General features: G+C 35.8%; 1 protein-coding gene across 1 annotated transcript in view; it reads left to right on the top strand.

The window, feature by feature from the left end:
* PARD3B (par-3 family cell polarity regulator beta) overlaps positions 1–19555 on the top strand; it is a 1250195-nt gene that overhangs the window by 805148 nt on the left and 425492 nt on the right. Inside the window, exon 16 of the mRNA XM_006142461.3 lies at positions 11877–11921. Within this exon, the coding sequence (XP_006142523.1) occupies positions 11877–11921 (45 nt within the window). The remainder of the gene's footprint in view (positions 1–11876; positions 11922–19555) is intronic.

Below are 19555 nucleotides of genomic sequence, written 5' to 3'. Positions count from 1 at the left end.
TTTGAGTCTTTTGTAAAGTGTGTAATTCCTCTTTTAGATCTTGCAAGAATTTCCTCATCTCCTGGAACTCGTCAACTTCTTTCTCCTTTCTCTTTAGCAGTTCATTATCTCTCTTCTCTTCCATTTCTGTTAGCTTCGACATTATGAATGCTCAAAGTTCCTTATCAGACATTTCCATGATTTTCACCTAACTGCTTGAGGATGAAGAAGAATTACTCTTATCCCTTGGAGGAGAGGTATTTTCTCATTTTCCCATATTTCTCGTGATCTGGCAGTGATTTCTTGTCATCTGATGGATGGTTCGTTTCTTTCAAATTCTTGAAGTTCAGCCACTAGCTCGTTTGCTGGAGGCTGAATTATCAGTAGAAAATCTTCATTCCCTGAAAAATCTAGTTCACTGGAGCCATGTGGAACCTTCTTCTGAAGGTCTGGCTTCTTCTGCCTCTTAAGAAAGACTTTGAAGGAAGAAAAAGAGACTGATCTTTGCTAGCGGATGGTATATCACAGAATACTTGGTGGGCAGGGCTGAATTGAGAAGGTTTATGTGTGGACTAGTGTGCTGGGCATTTGCTTTTCAACAATTTGAGTAGCTGACATGTAAATATTTTCTCAAAAATACTTAAAACCATACTGTCTCTGTCATTATAGAGTCACAAACAATCATATAAAATTATAAGAAATATTTTGAACACTATCTTTAAAATTTAGTATTCTGAAATTTTGAAAGTTGTTTATTAGCTGTCAAGAACTATGGAGTATAAGCTAAAATTTTTTTGATATGTAAAGTAAATGTTTGTGGAAAAAGAATAAATGATTACCTAGAGGGTGACAAAAAAATCAGAGCCAAGGGACCAGCAGTTAGCATAATGGCTATGTCGCTGGACTTGCAAGTAGTCGACCGCGGTTCGAGTCCCGGACCCGGCGGCTTGAACTCACGCTGGGCGCGTGTGTATGCGTGCCCAAGATCCCGAGAGGAGAATGGAAGAGAAGGGATTGCGGCGTGGCCATTCCCCCTGGGGGGTGATTTCTTGGTTTCTGTCTCTCTGTCTCTCTCTGTCTGTCTGGTGAGTGCACACGCCCTATAGCAAAAAACTCTCAAAAAAAAAAAAACAAAAACAAAATCAGAGCCAAAAAATCAACAAGCTGGAAAAAATTTGAGAAAAATCACTGAAACCAAAGACAAGGGTTTTTTTTTGTTTGTTTGTTTGTTTTAAATAAGATCAATAAAAATGACAAACCATGAACTGAACTGAGCAGTAGAAAACAAGACAAGACAAAGGAACATTATTAAGACTGAGAGAAGGGACATTAATACAGATTTTACAGATATTAAAAGGACAATATGGTAATATCATGAATAATAAATTTGATAATTAAGATGTGATGCATAAATTTATTGAAAGATTTAAAATAGCAACTGCATGCAAGAAGTATTAGTCTAACTATCTCCATAATTGTTAAAGAAATTGAATTATATTTAAATACTTTCCCACAAAATAAACTTCAGATTCAGAGGATTTGCTGGTGAATTCTGAATGTTTTATGGGAAAAAAATAATAATTCTATGTAAGTCTTTCATATAAATAAAGAGGGAGGAATACTTTCCCAACTCATTCTATGAAGCAAGTATTAATTATTCTGAGAGCAAAACTAGATAAGAACATTTAAAAAAAAGAAAAAGAAAAGAAAACTTTAGGTAGATGTCCTCTATTAAGTGGTACAAAATTATCTCTAAACATTTAACAAATTTGGGCCAACCCTTGACCTTAGTGGTAAAGGGAGCCAGATGACTGACCACAGTTCAAATTCTGGCAACCAGTGCCTTACAAAACACACAGGGCACATGTGCATGAATGTCCAAAATTTCAATGGGATGGAGAAATGAATGAATTTCAGTGTGAACATATCCCACTGGAAGTGTGCACTCTCACTCTCCCTCTCTCTCTCTCTATCTCTCTATCTCTGCTGAAAGCAATTAAAAACTGGAAGTCATATGGCCAACCAAGAGTTTGAATGCCTGGGCCAATCAACCAGAGCATGTCAGGTGAGAACGTGTGTGCCCAAGATTTTGATGACCTAAGAAGCTGGCAGAAAGGAATGGCAGCCGGTGTCAAGGGTGCTTCTTTCGTCTCTCTCTCTCCCGAACTTGCATGCACTCTCCATCATGAATAAAATAAACTTTAAAAAGATAATACTGTACCATGACCAAGTGGGTTTTAGCCAAGTAGTGAGATGTTGCATTAACATTTCTTCTATATATATAAAATTTTACTTTAATTTCCTTTATACATTCAATCACATACATCACTTAGCTTGTAAAGAGAATGTTCCAACATCAATACATTTCCCACCAGTCTGGTTGGGGATGTTACACAATTCAAATCCATTGTCGTAAGTCACATATTAACAGACAATAAAAAGAGAAACCATATCATTTACAATCACATCAGTCAGCACAGGAAAAACTAGTCAATAGAATTCACTATGCTTTAATGAAATATACAAATTTAAAGTGCAAAATTCAAAATTTTGGTTACCTTTGAGGAAGGTTGAAAGGAAGGGTATTGGCTTTGAACACTCGTAGTACTTCAAAGGAAAAATAATATTCTTTTCTTAAACTGAAAAGTCAATACAGTGTTTGTTTTGATGTTATTTCTTTTTAATTTCCTTTATACATTCAATCACATACATCACTTAGCTTGTAAAGAGAATGTTCCAACATCAATACATTTCCCACCAGTCTGGTTGGGGATGTTACACAATTCAAATCCATTGTCGTAAGTCACATATTAACAGACAATAAAAAGAGAAACCATATCATTTACAATCACATCAGTCAGCACAGGAAAAACTAGTCAATAGAATTCACTATGCTTTAATGAAATATACAAATTTAAAGTGCAAAATTCAAAATTTTGGTTACCTTTGAGGAAGGTTGAAAGGAAGGGTATTGGCTTTGAACACTCGTAGTACTTCAAAGGAAAAATAATATTCTTTTCTTAAACTGAAAAGTCAATACAGTGTTTGTTTTGATGTTATTTCTTTTCTTTATCTTTTTTCTTTCTTTTAAGAGAGATTTTTGCTATAGGGTGCATGCACTTGCCCGGGAGACAGAGAGAGACAGAGTTAGAAAGCAGGAAATCACCCCACAGGAGGATGACCACACCACAATCCCTTCTCCATTCATCTCCTGAGATCTTGGGCGTGCACGCACACACGACCAGTATGAGTTTTAAGCTGCCAGGTCTGGGACTCAAACTTCAGTGGACTATATGGGAGTCCAGCAACATAACCTCATGCTATCTTCAGGTCCCTATTGTTATTTCTTATTCCTTACACCTTTAAGTATTTTTAAGTGCTTCAATATATAATAAAACCAATTTTTTAAGCTAATGATTTTGCTATTCTTTTTTCAGATATTATCATATGACTGGGAGGCATTTACTTTATTTTTATAGCTTTGAAAACTCATATAACATTCATGTATTGAAAAGGAGAGCTTTTGTACCAAATACTTGTTTTTTGTTTTTTTTTTAAGAAATGTTATGTGATATTTTCTATAAACAGAGGGAATGGAGGGAAACTGCTATTTCAAGTGTCATACCATGTGAAAAACAACGTGATTAGTGCCAATAAGGCCCAAAAGAAATTGTTAGGAACTAATACCCCAGTGATCAGACACAAATAGCTCAGGCATCAGAGAAAGATGACAAAGTATAATTGCCTGTTAGTCATATATTTTTTCTACAGTTCTATGTTTCACTATTCAAAATATAACCACTTTTTTTAAAAGAGAGATTTTTTGCTGTAGGGTGGATGCATTCACCAGAGAGACAGAGAGAAGGTGAGAAATCAATCCACAGAGGGGATGGCCACACCACAGTCCCTTTTCCTCCATTCTCCTCTCAGGATTTTGAGCACACACACATCCATCATGGGTTTTAAGCCATCAGGTCTGGAACTCCAACCATGTTCAACCATGTAGGAGTCCAACAAACCAACCACTCCGCTATCTGCTGGCCCCTAACCACATGTATTTTTACTCTAAACATTTCAGTTGTATTTTGTTTTTTATTTAGACATAGTGCAGAATCAGATTCCAATTATCTTCTCCTATCCCTTCCTTGGGAGAAAGTTGTCAACCAGTTGTGCCACTAGTACTTACAACGTTTGCACACATTTATTCTACGTCATTCATATAATTGTGTGTGTGTGTGTGTGTATATATACACATAATGAGTGATTGTCTCATTCATTAGTCTAGAACCTTTTGCTGAATGGACATAGCCAAGTTGCTGTCCTTTCTTTATTTTTATACATACTATATTTGTTCACTTGGGAGACATTAATGAGTACCTAAGAAGACCTGAGTCAAGCTAAGATAGAGAAACAGGACGTATTACCTGCCGAAGGCCTTTTTAGCTAAATATGAAACATTCAGATCCATGCAGAAACGATTGAGAGATTTACAAATTAATTTGGTCCCTAAGTTCAGCGTGGAGACCTGAAGAAAATGACATTGGAATGTGATTTCAAAACACATTTGCCCTACAGTGAGTTGTGAAAGACAAATATAATCTATTTTCTCACACCTACTGCAAGGTCCCATAATGTGTTTTTACTTTTCAAGTTATCTCAACCTAAGGGACATTATCTACAGTTTAGAAATAAGTTCAGTAAGCTCGAAATACTCAATAATTAGTCCACAGTCCAACATGTATTTAGCATCAATATCCAGGTCCCTTTAATGTCAATGCTTGAGCTTTCCCACCTTTTTCACGCTAATCCATGACTCCCATGACTCCAGGTGTACCCAGGGCCTAATGTGATATCAATTCTTTTGAGAAAGACAGTGTTTATTGAATGGATTAAAAACAAATGAATTTATGAATTTATGAACTTTTTCCCCAATATTCTTTAATGAGGTAAACACAACCATATAAGAACAAATGGAAAGTACTGAAAGCAAAATTTTTTTTTGAGAGGTTTTCGTTATAGGGCACGCACGGTCGCCAGACAGACAGAGACAGAGAGATAGAAAGTGAGAAATCACCCCCCAGGGGTGATGGTCATGCCGCAATCCCTTCTCCTCTATTCTCCTCTCGGGATCTTGGGCACACACGCACACGCGCCTGGCGTGAGTTTTAAGCCACCGAGTCCAGGACGTGAACCGCGGTCGACTACGTGGGAGTCCAGCGACATAGCCATTACGCTAACTGCTGGTTCCCCTGAAAGCAAATCTTAAAAGAGATCAGTGAAGTGATGACAGTGATGAGAGGAACAGTCCCCTCATTTTTACTCTGTATTCCCATGACAGTGAATGCACTAGGATACAGGGTGAAAATGTCAGCTTCTGAGTTCCGATTAGCTTATTGTCATCCTGGATGGAGCACAGAGCTTTTGGGGAAGCTTGATAAGGGAGTTAGTGAGGTAAATGTCTGCATCATTATCTCACACTAATTTCCTCACCCCCTCTTGAACCAAGGACTTGTTAGTTTTTGGATTTTTTTTTTCAAGAGATGGAAGACTTTTCAACACATTAAAATTCACAGTGCTAAAAACTCACAAAGTCTCCTGAAGGAAAAATAATATGCCAAATAGTCATCGACATAAGAAAACACTATAAATTAATGTGGTAATAGTTCGTGGTTACGAAGGAGGGAACTTAATTTACAGCTTGAAACATGTTTGCATTCCTTAGAACTTTTGGAAATCAATCAGTGGCACAGAAATTGATCTGCTATAGAAGAGGAAAATTGATTCTTAATATTGGCAACCACATCAATTTTTTTTTTTTTTTAAGTTCTGAAAGAACAACTCTTGGAAACAAATTTATTAACCATTAAGAAATTACTTTATATTTAGTTCCCAAGCAAACTATCCACAGAGAAGTATTTTTGGCCTCATTAGAAGATACATTTTTATGGTGCCAAATATCGACTTCAAAATTCCAGTCTCTATTATGTCAAAGATATGGAAATCAAAAATTAAATGAAATAGAGCTGTCTGTGTAGAAGACAAGTATTGCATCATATTTTCAAGTGCTACTTTGTATCAAAGTGTCTCAATATGAAGTACCGGGAATCTGAACACATTTGCATATTTTCCCTGTGTGACATAGTGTTGGCATTCTCAAAAAGAATAACTGTAGCTGATGGCAATTTTTATCTGAAGAAATTTGTGCATGTTAGCAATATACCATCTTCTGTCAGCATAGGAAGAGCATATGGGGCCCATTAACTCGCCAAATCTGCCACTGTTCTGCAAATTTTTATTAAGCAAGTGCAGTCCCTAATAGTCACTTATATTATAGAATGCGTATCAAATGCTATCAATAAGCAAGGGGATTGTTTTCCCCCAGTGAGAATGCATTTGAAGTGTATAGAAGGCTTGACAATAGAATAAAACACTCTAAGTGATCACCGTATTAATATAAATGCATCCTACTGGGAAGCCGGCACATGTGCATATTATACGCATGTCAGTGTTTGCCTCTAACAAGTTCTCAGAGTGCCATCTTTTCATAGATTTCTTCCTCCATGTTTTCTTCCTCTCAATTCTAACAATAAAGCTGGTTGAAATTAGGTGAAAAGACAGTCTGTTTATTTACAGTTTTCAAAAACGTGTGGTCGATGTCAGACAGTCCTAATTAGCTTCAAAGGCCTATGACCCGTAGGACTAGAAATGGACCATCAGGTTACTATTTCTCAGACAGGTCATCCTGAATCAGGAGGACCTAGAAGGAGACATTCAAGCCAAAGATTGTCCTTTTCATTAAGTACCTTATGGAAATTAAATCAAGTAGTGACTATAGTGTACGTTGATCTTGTGTTGAATCTCAAGAATCATGAGGTTGGTGCACAACTCCCTCCTCTAAATAAATCCAGAGAAACAAGTCCAAGTCTAAGTATTTTATGATGGTTATAATAAAAATGCCAGTAATTGTAGAAATAAATGTCTGTGAATTACATCCTCAGAAAGACTCAACGTTTCATTGAAATGGCTTTAATTACTGTAATACCTCCTAAAGATCATCATAAGTAAATATTACCAGTTCTTGGTTAAAACTGAAGGAGAATGTGGGCTGGCCCTATAGCCTAGTGGTTAAGGGAGGAGAATTCCCGATGGCTGACTGTAGTTCGAATCTTGACTCCACTGGCTTAAAAAACATGTACGTGTGTTTAGAATGGAGAAATGGGAGAAAAGGGACTGTGATATGACCATACTGCACTGGGGGTGATTTTTCCTTTTCTATCTCTCTCTGTCTCTTTCTGGTGAATTACACGCATCTTCTGGAAATTAAAAATTTAAAAAAAAAAAAAGAAAAGGGAATGTAATAGGTTCTGGAAAATTTTTTAAAAAGAAAAAAAAAAAAAGAAGAAGAAGAGAAAAGAATCATCTAAACCAGAACAAGACACTTGGGTCCTTACTCTGTCAACAATCTGACTTGATGCTTGATTATTCTTTTGGAATGGAAGGCCTTTCCCACACCAGGCCCATTCATTTTCCAATCTCTTGTACATAAGTCTTCTGTTTAAAATAAAACACCTGCCACAACTCATATTACGACCATTCCTATCACTCTGCTGCCTAAATATTAAATATTATGCACTGAAACTACTAAACTTAAGCTCCAGTCCCAAGAGGTAAGTTTAATAGTAGCTTTAAGGTAATGTGAGTTATAAAGGAAGTTGAGTATTAATTATAACACTTGCCATTTAAAAAAAAAAAAAAACTTGGTGGTGCATGTAATTTTGCTTCATTTTCTCATTTGCTACTGTTATTTAAATCGCTTTCCAGCACTAAGCATCTGTATAAAAGATGATTGTTCCAAATTTAACCTTTAAAATAACATGTATTCTATTAATTGAGTCATTACAATTCCCTCTCTTTTCTATTAAGTTTATTCATTTGTCTTCCATCCTAAAGATAGACATCTGTGTCAGTGGAGAGAGACCCCTAATTTTATGCCTTTCACCCATTTGGATTTTCTACACTGTTTTTTAAAGATAGTTTATATTAGTGTTCTAAAGAATTTCAAATTGTAGATTAACATAAGGATAAGTTTTCCTTCTAGGGATAATAGACATTATTTGACAAAAAAGTTAAGAAGGTACTTTGTGAATCCCAACTGGGGCTGAGAAATTTGTAATACTTAAATTGGCTTGAATTAAAAAAAAAAAAAGAGAGAGAGAAAGAAAAGAAAAAGCAAAATAGACAAAAGCAAAATAACAACAAGCCAAAAGCCTTAGCTTTATGTGAATTTTTTAAAGAATATTTATACATACTAAGACAAGACATTCTATGCTTTTTTTGCCTTTCCATCAATATGAGATGAACTAGGATCCATGCAAACTGAGAGGTGATATCTGCATTGTGCTAAGTGCTCTTGCATATGTTTATTTTTTATTTAGTTCTCACATCTTCCTGTTTTTAATCCCCATTTCATATGGGGAAATTGAGGTTAGAAACAACTTAGTGGGAGCAGCAGATGATGTGGAGGTTAAAGCACTGGACTCCCATACAAATGAGTGCGGTTTGAGTCCTATACTTGGAGGTTTGAAAATCATGCTGGGCATGTGTGTGCGCATGCTCAAAATCCCAGGAGGAGAATGAAGAATGGATTGCAACATGGTCACCCACCGAGGGGGTGATTTCTCACTTTCCTTCTCTCTGTCTTTCTCCAGTGAGCACACACTCCCTATGGCAAAAACCTTCAAAGAAATCAAACTTAGTAACTTGCCTGGTAACACCAGAATTCAACCTATATCTGACTTCTTATTAGAAATCATATTATCATGTCTTTCTATTCAGTTTATTAACAATTGTGAAATGCTTAAATTTATTAAGCATTTACTGTATAATCTTCTAATTATTTTCCATGTACATATGTAAACTTTACCCCAAATCTATGGGGGAAGCAAGCAATGTTTTGGTTTTCTTTTTAAGAATTATTTAATTTTATTTATTTATTTATTTTAATTTGACCAGAGAGGGACAGAGTGAGAGAGCATGAGAGAGACGGAAAGTGAGAAAGCAAGCCACTAGGTCCAGGACTCGAACCGTGGTTGGCCATGTGGGAGTCCAGCGCTCTTAGCTGCCACACTTCCTGCTGGCCCCAACAAGCAATGTTATCTTCCATTTCTATGTGATTAAATTGAGACAAAGTAAAAAAAAAAAAAAAAAAAAAAAAAAACTTCCACAAAACTAGTTAAGTTCTCAAGCCAAGATTCTAATTCAAAAAGATGATTTGTTACTTGTGAAACAAGGATGTATATTTTAACTCAAACCCACTAGAAGTATAGGTTTCTGAATATCTTCATATTACAGCTAACACTTATACATATTGGATACCACAAAAATGTCTATTAATAGTGTATATTCAAATAATAAAAGATAATAGTTTTCTAGCATATAAGCATTTTCTTATATTTAATGTATGCTTTTCAGATAGCAGCTTTTCTATGACCCTCCTCATAAGTCTAGTGGTATGGATAAGAGTACCATGTTGAGGTTCTGGTTCCTCCATTTCCGGGGTGTGCATCAATTTATCTGTAATGCAAGGATATTAATAATTCCTGTCTTTCTAAGTCATTGTGTGTATTGAATGAATTAAAGTACCTAGGGCAGAACTTGCATATTATAAGTACTCAATAAATATAAGCTTCTGTTATTATTTTTAATCATTTATCATTACTTTCCATTATTTTTCCATTTGAACTATCGATTTTGTGTCTGTTTTTATAGCCTATGAAAGACAAAATTTGGCTCACAATCAATTAAAAAAAATGCTCTCCATCTTACCTCCCAACTGGAAATACAACAAAAGTCCAACAAGATTTTTAAGAATTGAGAACAGAATAATTATAAACCTGAGACTAGTGTAGCGTTCAGGACAGTGGAAGAGGTTCTTGCTGGCAAATTTTACCTCATTTTGCTTCAACTCTTAGCACCAGGGTTTTACAGAATAACACAGATAGCAGCTCATGGTTAAAATGAGTAGCTATTGATGAATACTGGAGTGGTAATCCTTTCAGACATTCTTAAAAATTAATAAGTTTGCATCTTTGTTCATAAAGGATATTGGTTAGTAGTTTTTATGTGTACTTTCCCGATATTAGTGTCAGAGTAACACTAACCTCTTAGAGTAAGTTAAAATAATACCTCCTCTTAATTCTCTGATAGAGTTTCTGTAGAAGCGAAATTGTTTCTTCCTTAAATGTTTGGTGATGGTTGCTGGTTTGACTGAACCAGCTGGGCCTAGTTTTCTTTGTGAGAAAGTTTTAGTTAAAAGCTAATTTTTAAAAATGTAACTATAGAGCTATTTATGTTATCTATTTTTTTCGATACAAGCTTTGGTAAATTGTGACTTTCAAACATCAACTCATTTTAAAAAACTATTCATTTTATCACAGCTGTGTCAATTGAGACTTTAATTATCCCCATTTTTAAGGCAAGAGCACTCTTTATATTATAATTGATGACTCGAGTTATAATGTTTTCTACTCTGACCATTGGAAACAGATACCATTCTTAACCTGCATGACTTTAGATTATGTTCTGTTTCTATTTTTTTTTATGTTTTGTTTTTGTTTCTATTTTATTTTTGTTTGGCCAGGTGTTGAGTAATTTCCTCATACATATGTGACCACCATTGTTAATTAAATTATTAGATTACTGGGAAAGTCATGACGTATTTTTCTATGTTTTTCTATGCAAAAATAGATCCAACTTTCCTGACAACTTAATATAAAGAGAGTCTCTGAAGTTATCCAAAAGAATTCTGTATAGCTCTCTAATAGCATGTCCTTAAGGTAGGGGTGTTGCTGGGCTCTGCTTGTGTTTCCCTCACTGCACCATTGCCTAAAAATTTTCTTCAGACAGTAAACAAGGGTAATTGTGGGGCTCACTTCATTTGTTTTTCAACAAATGGTAGTCATTGCTTTTTGCTGTCTGATGGATGTCATCATCTCACATTCTGCCTAGTTTTTACACTGTTTTGGGGAGAATTCTAAATCAATTCCTTTTTACTCTATTTGACCAGACACAGAAGTTCAGTCCTTGAATACTGACTATGCATATTGCTGTTATGCTCAGAATTTTATTATAGAGGGACCAGCAGTTGGCATAATGGCTATATTGCTGGACTCCCATGTAGTTGACAGCGGGTTAAGTCCTGGACCCAGTGGCTTAAACTCATGCACAGCACATGCGTGTGTGTGCCCAAGATCCCAAGAGAAGAATGGAGAAGGGATTGTAGTGTGACCGTAGCCCCGGGGAGGTGATTTCTTCCTTTCTGTATCTGTCTCTCTCTTTCTTTCTGGCGAGTGTACATGTCTTATAGCAAGAACCTCTCCGAAAAAAAAAAAAAAAAGAATTTTATTATAGATTATACACATTTATGCTCCTAAGTTGATCTTTCCCTTTTGGAGAAAGAAAACTACATGGAGGCAACTACCCTGTTAACTATTAAAAATTTTTGAAAGAATTATTTTATTCAACTACATCTATTTAAATTTGACCAGAAAGAGGAACAGAGAGAGAGAAAAAAAAGTGAGAAAGCAAGCCACCAAGTCCAGGACTTAAACCACGGTTGGCGATGGGAAGTCCAGCACCTTTAACCACCTGCCACCTGCTGGCCCCACTATTAAGAATTTTTTAAAAATAAAATGATATTCATTGAAGATCTAATAAACATATTTTTATAGCTTTAGAACATCTACCAATAAAAATAAAGTTAAACTGAGAGAAAATGAATTCTCAAATCTTTGCCAGTAAAAGATTTCACTTATTATGGATCTATACTAATTTATTATCCAAAAAAAAGTCTGATTTATAAGCATATCTGATCCTGTCCTTTTATTTTTTCTCCTCAGTGCCAGATGAAAGCAAAGTTCATTCATTGGCTGGACACAAATTGGGTAAGAAATTCCTTGTAACAGACTTTCTATTCTCCTTCCTGGAAATCACTGGCTGTGTTTTAGTAGCAGTTGGAACCTGTTTCTATCCACTAGTCAGTGAAAGGCTTTCTAATTAATACATGAGATGTCTCGGACTTCCACGAAGATAAATTATTGCTTGGCTGTGTGTACTGTGGCATAATGAATGCTGACTCAAAATGTTTGAGATGAAAGCACAAACGTTTCCAAAAAAATAATTATAAAACCAAAAATCTGAAACCCAACTGAACACTTAAAACAAGAAGTGAGTTGTAAAAGAAAATCCAAGAAAGTTCTAAGTTCTTTCCTCTGATGACTTCCACACGAACACAGTGGGACAGAGTTTCAGAGCAAGAAAGATGTGGTCATTACTTTCTCCTCAAAAAAGAAGTCTTTTGGCTTGTCATCCAAGGGATTGTGACAGAGGTGACAGCATTATCTTTCTTTAGACTTGTGAATGAGTCCCTGGATGTTCTCTAAGAAGGTCGACAAGGGTTTCTCGGGGTCTCCTAGGTCTTTCTCTAGCATATGTGAGATACCTTCACTTCTGAAACCCTGAGTTTTCCTTCACGTCCAAGTAGCCAGGTTTTTATTTCTTCATCCTCCCTTCCTTCATCATCATTTATTCATTCATATTAGTTGAAAACACTTAAATGCTACAGTAATCCCTTTCCTCTAGGGGTGCATTATCTGGGAGAAGAAAAATACCTACTTTACTCTCAGAATTGCCACCTCCAAACAACAGAAGGATTACGAATTGTTGGCATCCCTCTGTTTCTGAAACAAAGAAGTCTTTCTTGTCACTGAGCGTCCCCTGTGTTTATGTGACAATTATGTTTTCAGCAGTGAGTGGCCTTGATGCCTCATTACCTCCATCATGTTCCAGGGCAAGATTATGATTTCTTCTTTCCATCTTTCCCTTTTTTTTGTGATAACAGCAGGGAAGTGCTGGTTCATAACTGTTAGATTTTTTTTTCCTGCTCCTCTTAATAAAGACCCTAAGAGGTTAGATCACTGAGAAAGAAAAGATTTTCATGGAAGTGATAAATTGCCACATGCCGTTTCTTTCCATCATCCTCTTTTAAGTTCTTACTACTACAAGTGTTTTTGGAACCTGAGAAGGAGGTTCTCATGACCAAGGAGCCCCTAGGATAGCCTGAATTAGTTTCATCTTTAATGCATGGCACCTTTTGTAGTTCTCTAACACAATTCATACTTGAAAAGGCCTTTTTTATACACTGGGAAGGCTTCAGGGCAAAAAATAAAGTGAGTCTTAATGTTGGTCAGTTTGTTGGGGTCTTCTACTGCCAAAGTCTCTAACACAATTCATACTTGAAAAGGCCTTTTTTTATACACTGGGAAGGCTTCAGGGCAAAAAATAAAGTGAGTCTTAATGTTGGTCAGTTTGTTGGGGTCTTCTACTGCCAAAGAATACATGTTTGTGAATGAGGATAGGGGAGGAGGAGGAGACGAGAAGGTAAGAGCATCCCTCAATGGCACCTGCGCACGACACACTTCTTTTCCTTCCAATTCTCCCTCCTAGCAGGTTCCTGGGCATGTGTGTGTACATCTAGTATGGAACTGGTGGAGGTGGGATTTGGTTGGTCATGTGGGATCTGGCTTTCTCTGCATAGTGCCTAAGTGCTCTGCCACAGAGCTAGCCCCAACTTGGTTTTTGAAAGCAAACAAATAATAAGCTTTTTGGCTTTTCCCAGGAAATCAAATCTTATTCTAATCTAGTCAGTTTTTAAGAAAATTAGTCAGTGTTTAAATGTTATTTTCAGTCTTTAAATGAGAACATTGTCATTTTAGTATATTGCTGTAATATTTTAGGTGAATTTGAATGATCTATTCTTTACATAGTAGGATGTAAGAAACATTAATAAAGAGCTACTCTAAGAATAAATTCAATATAATAACCTACCAACTTAAAAAGAAATGGACAAAAGTGGCAAATTTAAAGATATAGGTGGCAGACCAGCAGTTGGCGAGGAGGTTAAGGTGGCTGGGTTCCACATGGCTGGCTGTGGGGTTCAAGTCTTGGACCTGGCAGCTTGAAAAATCACACTGGGTGCATGTGTGTACATGCCCAAAATCCTGAGAGGAGACTGAAGGAGATGGGATCTCTCTCTTTCTCTCTCTCTTTCTCTCTCTCTCTATTTGTCTCCTTCTGGAGAGCACTTTTTTTGTAGCAAAATAAAGAAATAAATAAATAGAAAAATAAAACAAAGATGTTGGTAGATTATTTATAAACTTCACAGTGCAACTTGACTTAGCTGGTAGATACAAATACTATCAATAGTCTTTATATCACATAAACCAAGCTGTTTAAATATATCAGATGTTTTATAGATTTCTATTGCTAATGCACTATTATTCCAATATTCACTATTCCTATATCTAAATTGTTTTATATCCTACCATCACCTTATTGAGGTTTTCATTGGACATCTGTGGGGCCAGTGCAAATGCCAGAAAACAACCAGAAATTTGATGACATTGGAACAAAAAAGTAGCATTCAATGAAGAAGGCTAAATGAGCACCTAAAATTATATACTCTAGAGTTATGTTAGATAAGGGCTTCTTGGAAAACATTAGTTCTTAGAAAATACAGAATGACATTAAGGAGAAATATGTGATTAAGGTTATAAATTTGTACACTCTAAGACTATACCCTTCTCCAATCATTCTTCTGTTCTTCTGTTAAGTGGTGTCAACTGACTGAATTTAGGATCATGGCAATGGAGAGAACTAATATTCTGACTGGTTCTTTTCTTGCTTCTGAAATGGCATGGTGCTAAGTTTGAATTCATGTTCTGATCCCCCCCTGATGAACCTAAGAATCTGAAAGAGGAATGCTGGCCCAGCATTGCTTTGATTTGAATGTGTCTCCCAAATATCCAGTAAGCTATTGTGATGGTATTAAGAGGATGGAAACTTAACCCGTTGTGGTATTAAGAGGTGAGGTTTGGGCCAGCAGATGGTGTAGTGGTTTTGTTGCTGGACTCTTATGTGGTTGACTGTGGTTGAAGTCCTGGACCCGGTGGCTTGAAACTCACACTGGGCTCATTTGCATGCATGCCAAAAACATTTATTTTGATGTAGGAGGGACCTGATTTTGAATCATCAGCCTCAGAAACTCATCCTCATATAAAATGCAACTCCCTGAGTGTGTTGCTTTTATGAAGAGGAACTTCTTATCAGGATATATTGTTGGTGATGATAGTGATAATGGCAGGAATTAAGGGTCCTTTTTATGCTCACAATCTCTTTCAGTTACAAAATTATTTTTAAAATTCACTTAATATGTGATTATCGTCCGGTCCCCTAGATGTCTGTGTCCACTAAGATAAATGTTCCAAGGTTGTATTTTAACTTGTCAAGTTCTAGAATCATACTCATCAATGTTAAAGGATCACTCAATTTCTTTCTGTCCCAATGTCCTTTCTCCTTCCTCATGTCCTCTTTACAATATTTAAGTAAAGAGGAAATTTTATTTTTACTAAGAAAGAAGAGTTTTTCCCTTTAATTATAGAAATGTAGACAAGTCCCATTCTACCTAAGACCATCAGGAAGTTAAAGAAATGAAATTATATGTGCTGACCTAAATCTATCATCCATCTTTTTATTTGGGATGATATTCAACATTTTAATAAATTCATCTGACTTAAAATTTCTTCTGAGTCAGCTACTTAGTGTGTAAAGAGCCATTTTTGTGCCAAGTTCCATCTGTTGGTCTGGCTTGGGTACCTCCCAAAATTGTGACAATATTCTTGGCAGCCTTCCTTGGCTTTCTCTTTAAATAGTTGATTCCCTAGAGCTCAGATCAAACCAAAATCCCAGATAAGATAAATCTTTCTAACATTTTTGGCCCAAACTGTAGTGTCCCCTCACCCCTTCTGGAATCAATCCAATATTCTCAAGATTCCTCTAATGACCTACTTTGGGGCTTCCCCTCATACTATATTGCATCTCATTACCTTGGCAAGGAAGACAGAAGGATGATCCTCCTATTTATTATCTTGCAGGGTCTTCTTCCATATATGAGAGGTATTCCTGTCTATGGAATGATAAGTGACACCCAGAGACGATAGCAATAAAATGCCTTTTGTTCAGTTTCTTTAAGAAAAATCTTGAGTTTCAAAGAGTCTTGAAAAAAAAAAAAAACTTCAAATCTTTCCCTGTCTGACTAATTATTTTCTGACAAAATTCATATCCTAGCAATGCAGGAGGTGAAAACAATCCATAAAATGTATGTGGTAGTTGTTTGTTTTAGTTTTTCCTGTAGGATACATAATCTTGCCAGAGACAGAGATAGAGAGAGAAAGGAAAAGTGAGAAATCAGCTCTCAGGGGTGATGGCTGTGCTGCAATCCTTTCTCTTCCAGTCTCCTCTTGGGATTTGGGGCACACATGCACATGTGCCAGCATGATTTTAAAGTCTCTGGGTCTGGGACTCAAACCATTTAACCGGCCATATGGGATTCAGTACCTTAACCTCCATTCCACCTGCTGGGCTTAAATGTATGTTTTAAACAATAAAAACATTTTTTAAAGTGACTTTAATATTCTGAGGGAACGTCAGAATCAAGAGAAAATGGCATCAAATTTGGTATAGCTTTTTTGTTTGCTTGATGCTTTAATTTTGGTCATACTTGGCGTCAAAAGTATGTCTGAGAAGAAATCTTTTCTTCCTTACATTTTTTTTGATAACTAAACCAAAAGTTTAATGCTCCTTTACATTCAGACAGAAAGGGCTTATAAATTTTACTTTTTTTTTTTTTTTTTTTTTTTTGTTGTCTTTTCTTTCTTTCCTTTTTTTTTTTTTTTTTCTTTGTTTTGATTTACTGCTTGGAACTGTTTTAATATGTATTGACTATCTGCAGAGATCTTTGCTGACCCAGCTCTTTAAGATGATGCAGTACTGAAGAAAGCCGATGAGTTCTTCTTTATGGGCCCTGACATATTAATTAGCAAAATGGACTAAAAAGCTTTCCTATTTCTGTTTTAATTTCTTATATTCTCAAACACCTGTCTATATAGTTGTAAAACAGGCAAGTCTGTGAAAGTAATGGTTGGCAGTAAGTCCAGACATTTTGTGAGACAAGTTTATCAATTAATGAGCAAGTACTCATTAGCAACCTAGGGGAACGTCTCTGTATGAGGTGCATTACAGCCACATACTAGAGGTGGTTACCCTAACAGTTTTCTGGGGAAAAAACCGAGGCTCAAGGTATTTAAGTACTTGATCTCTGCAGGTAACTATTAAGGTTAGGATATGAACCCATACACTATGTGGTAGAGCTCATGCTCTGGGTATGTGCTAACACTCCATAGTCCTAGGGACTGAAAATTTAAAAGTATTATCTCTAGTTCTGGTTGGAAGACATGACACACAGACATTAGGATATCCAGTAAATCCTTATTTACCCTTTGAGACTTTAGTCAGCTAAGTAAGGAATACAATCAGCCTAGGGAACCAGCAGTTAGCGTAATGGCTATGTCGCTGGACTCCCACTTAGTCGACTGCTTTTTGCACCCCGAACAAGGTGGCTTAAAACTCACGCCGGGCGCATGTGCGTGTGTACCCAAGATCCCGAGAGGAGAATGGAGGAGAAGCGATTGCAGCGTGACCATCCCCCCTGGGGGGTGATTTCTCGCTTTCTGTCTCTATGTCTCTCTCTGTCTGTCTGGCGAGTGCACACACCCTATAGCGAAAACCTCTCAAAAAAAAAAAAAAGGAATACGATCAGCCTAATTTCTCTACCAAACTACTATAATTCAGAGAGTATAAGGAAACATCTAATATGATCTTTTGGTGACGTTGTTACCCTGAGTGCATGTATGAATGTGCATGAATATGTGAGCCAGTTGTAGTAAATGTGCATGTGAAATGTATCCTTATAGCAAAGAGTGACATTTTAATATGCAAGTTGCTACCTTGGCATGCCCTCCATTCTGTTTTAAATGCAATGTGTATAGACTTCAAAACTAGAGTGTTCAATAGAGGTTTAAGAAATTTCAGGATCTTTGCAAAAGATCAAAGCTTTCAAAAACATAAGGTGACTGCATAGTTACTTTAATACAAGAGCAATGAGTTCTTAAATGATAGTTTATAAATTGAGTCTTACTATTCAATACTTTTATGGAATATCAAAATTAAAATGTGCATTTAAAGTTTGGAGTACCAACCATTGTCATTTTTCTATTTAAGGCTTCTAATTGGATAGCTGGTTTTCATAATTTTTTTATGGTTACTGCTAATGAGGAATGACAATTTAAAATTTACTGGTTAGTGTACTTGAACTATTTCCTTATCACTTGGTTAAGGTAATACAACATAGTTTTTCTATTTGGATAAAAATCTCTACTGAGTACTTTCTTAGCTTTTGTCATGTGTTACATTGGTTAAATACAGATTTAGTCACCAGAAATGTATATATTTCGATTTCCACATGCTCCAGCTTTGGTTTACATTTCTATGGGATTTAGGAAGTTAGCATAAGAAAATTAGCAATATGTCTAGGGTTCTTTCTATGCAAACTTGATTGTGAAACAACCCTTGTATTTCCTATGTTGCAAAAATTACTGACTTTTGTGGTCCTTAAAAATCAATGAATAAAACTAAATTATAAACAGATAATATCTATTTTTAATAAAATTCTTTACTGCTTAAATATGGAGCAGATTTATATATTTCTGAATTTCATAACTAAATGAAGAGACTTTGAACATCAAATTTCAAAATGTCTTATTTCTACTTATGTTTATTAAATGTCCACTCTGTGACCACTACTGTGTTAATTGCTAGAAATATAAAGTAAAATGAAACTTAGTGGGAAAAAAAACTGTTTATAATATGGCTGGGGAAAAATAATATAAATGCCCAATTAAATATTTATTCAATACCTTTATGCTAAAGAAGGAGGTGCAAAAATCTTATCTTAAAGACAGAGGAAATATTGCTTTATTTGTTGTTCCTGTATGGGACTAGGGAATGGCTGTCATATTTCAGAAAGCAAGTATTACATGGCAGGGTCTATAAGCTAAATTAAAGTTTCATGTATGGAAAAGATCAATGAGCTAACACATTTCAGGCATGTGGAAAGTTATAAAAACATGAGATATGGTGTGTTTGAGAAATCATTAAGTCATACTATGAAAAACAAACATTGTATATCCCCACTCAATATACACCAAATGTCCACACTCTATGGCGAAAGTGGAAAGATCCAAAGATATAATAGAAGTAAGGACCGGTGGAAATGCCAGAGTATGGTTGATGCGTGGATAGTAGAAAGTAAGTGCAAGGGGGTCAGGAAAGAAATATTTAACAGACATAGCAATGCGTTCTCTTTTGAAAATGATGTACATAGTGATGTTCTTGACTTGGTTGTCATGTACTGCATGCATACTTTGAAAAATCATATTGTGTGCTAGAGATGTACAGTAGTTACATATGAATAAGAAATCATAAAATAAAAAATAAAACCTAAATAAAAATAAATAAATAAATAAATAATAAGCAATTCCGTGCTTTAGAAGTACACAGGGAGAGTGGTGAGATTACAGGTGTTGAGCCAATAGGCAGAGATTAAATCACCAGTGAACTTCTA

The sequence above is a fragment of the Tupaia chinensis genome, unplaced genomic scaffold, assembly GCF_000334495.1.
Source record: "Tupaia chinensis unplaced genomic scaffold, TupChi_1.0 Scaffold000076_1, whole genome shotgun sequence".
NCBI lineage: Eukaryota > Metazoa > Chordata > Mammalia > Scandentia > Tupaiidae > Tupaia > Tupaia belangeri.
Note: the sequence above shows the minus strand (reverse complement) of the source record. Positions and strands in the feature narration are given on the sequence as shown.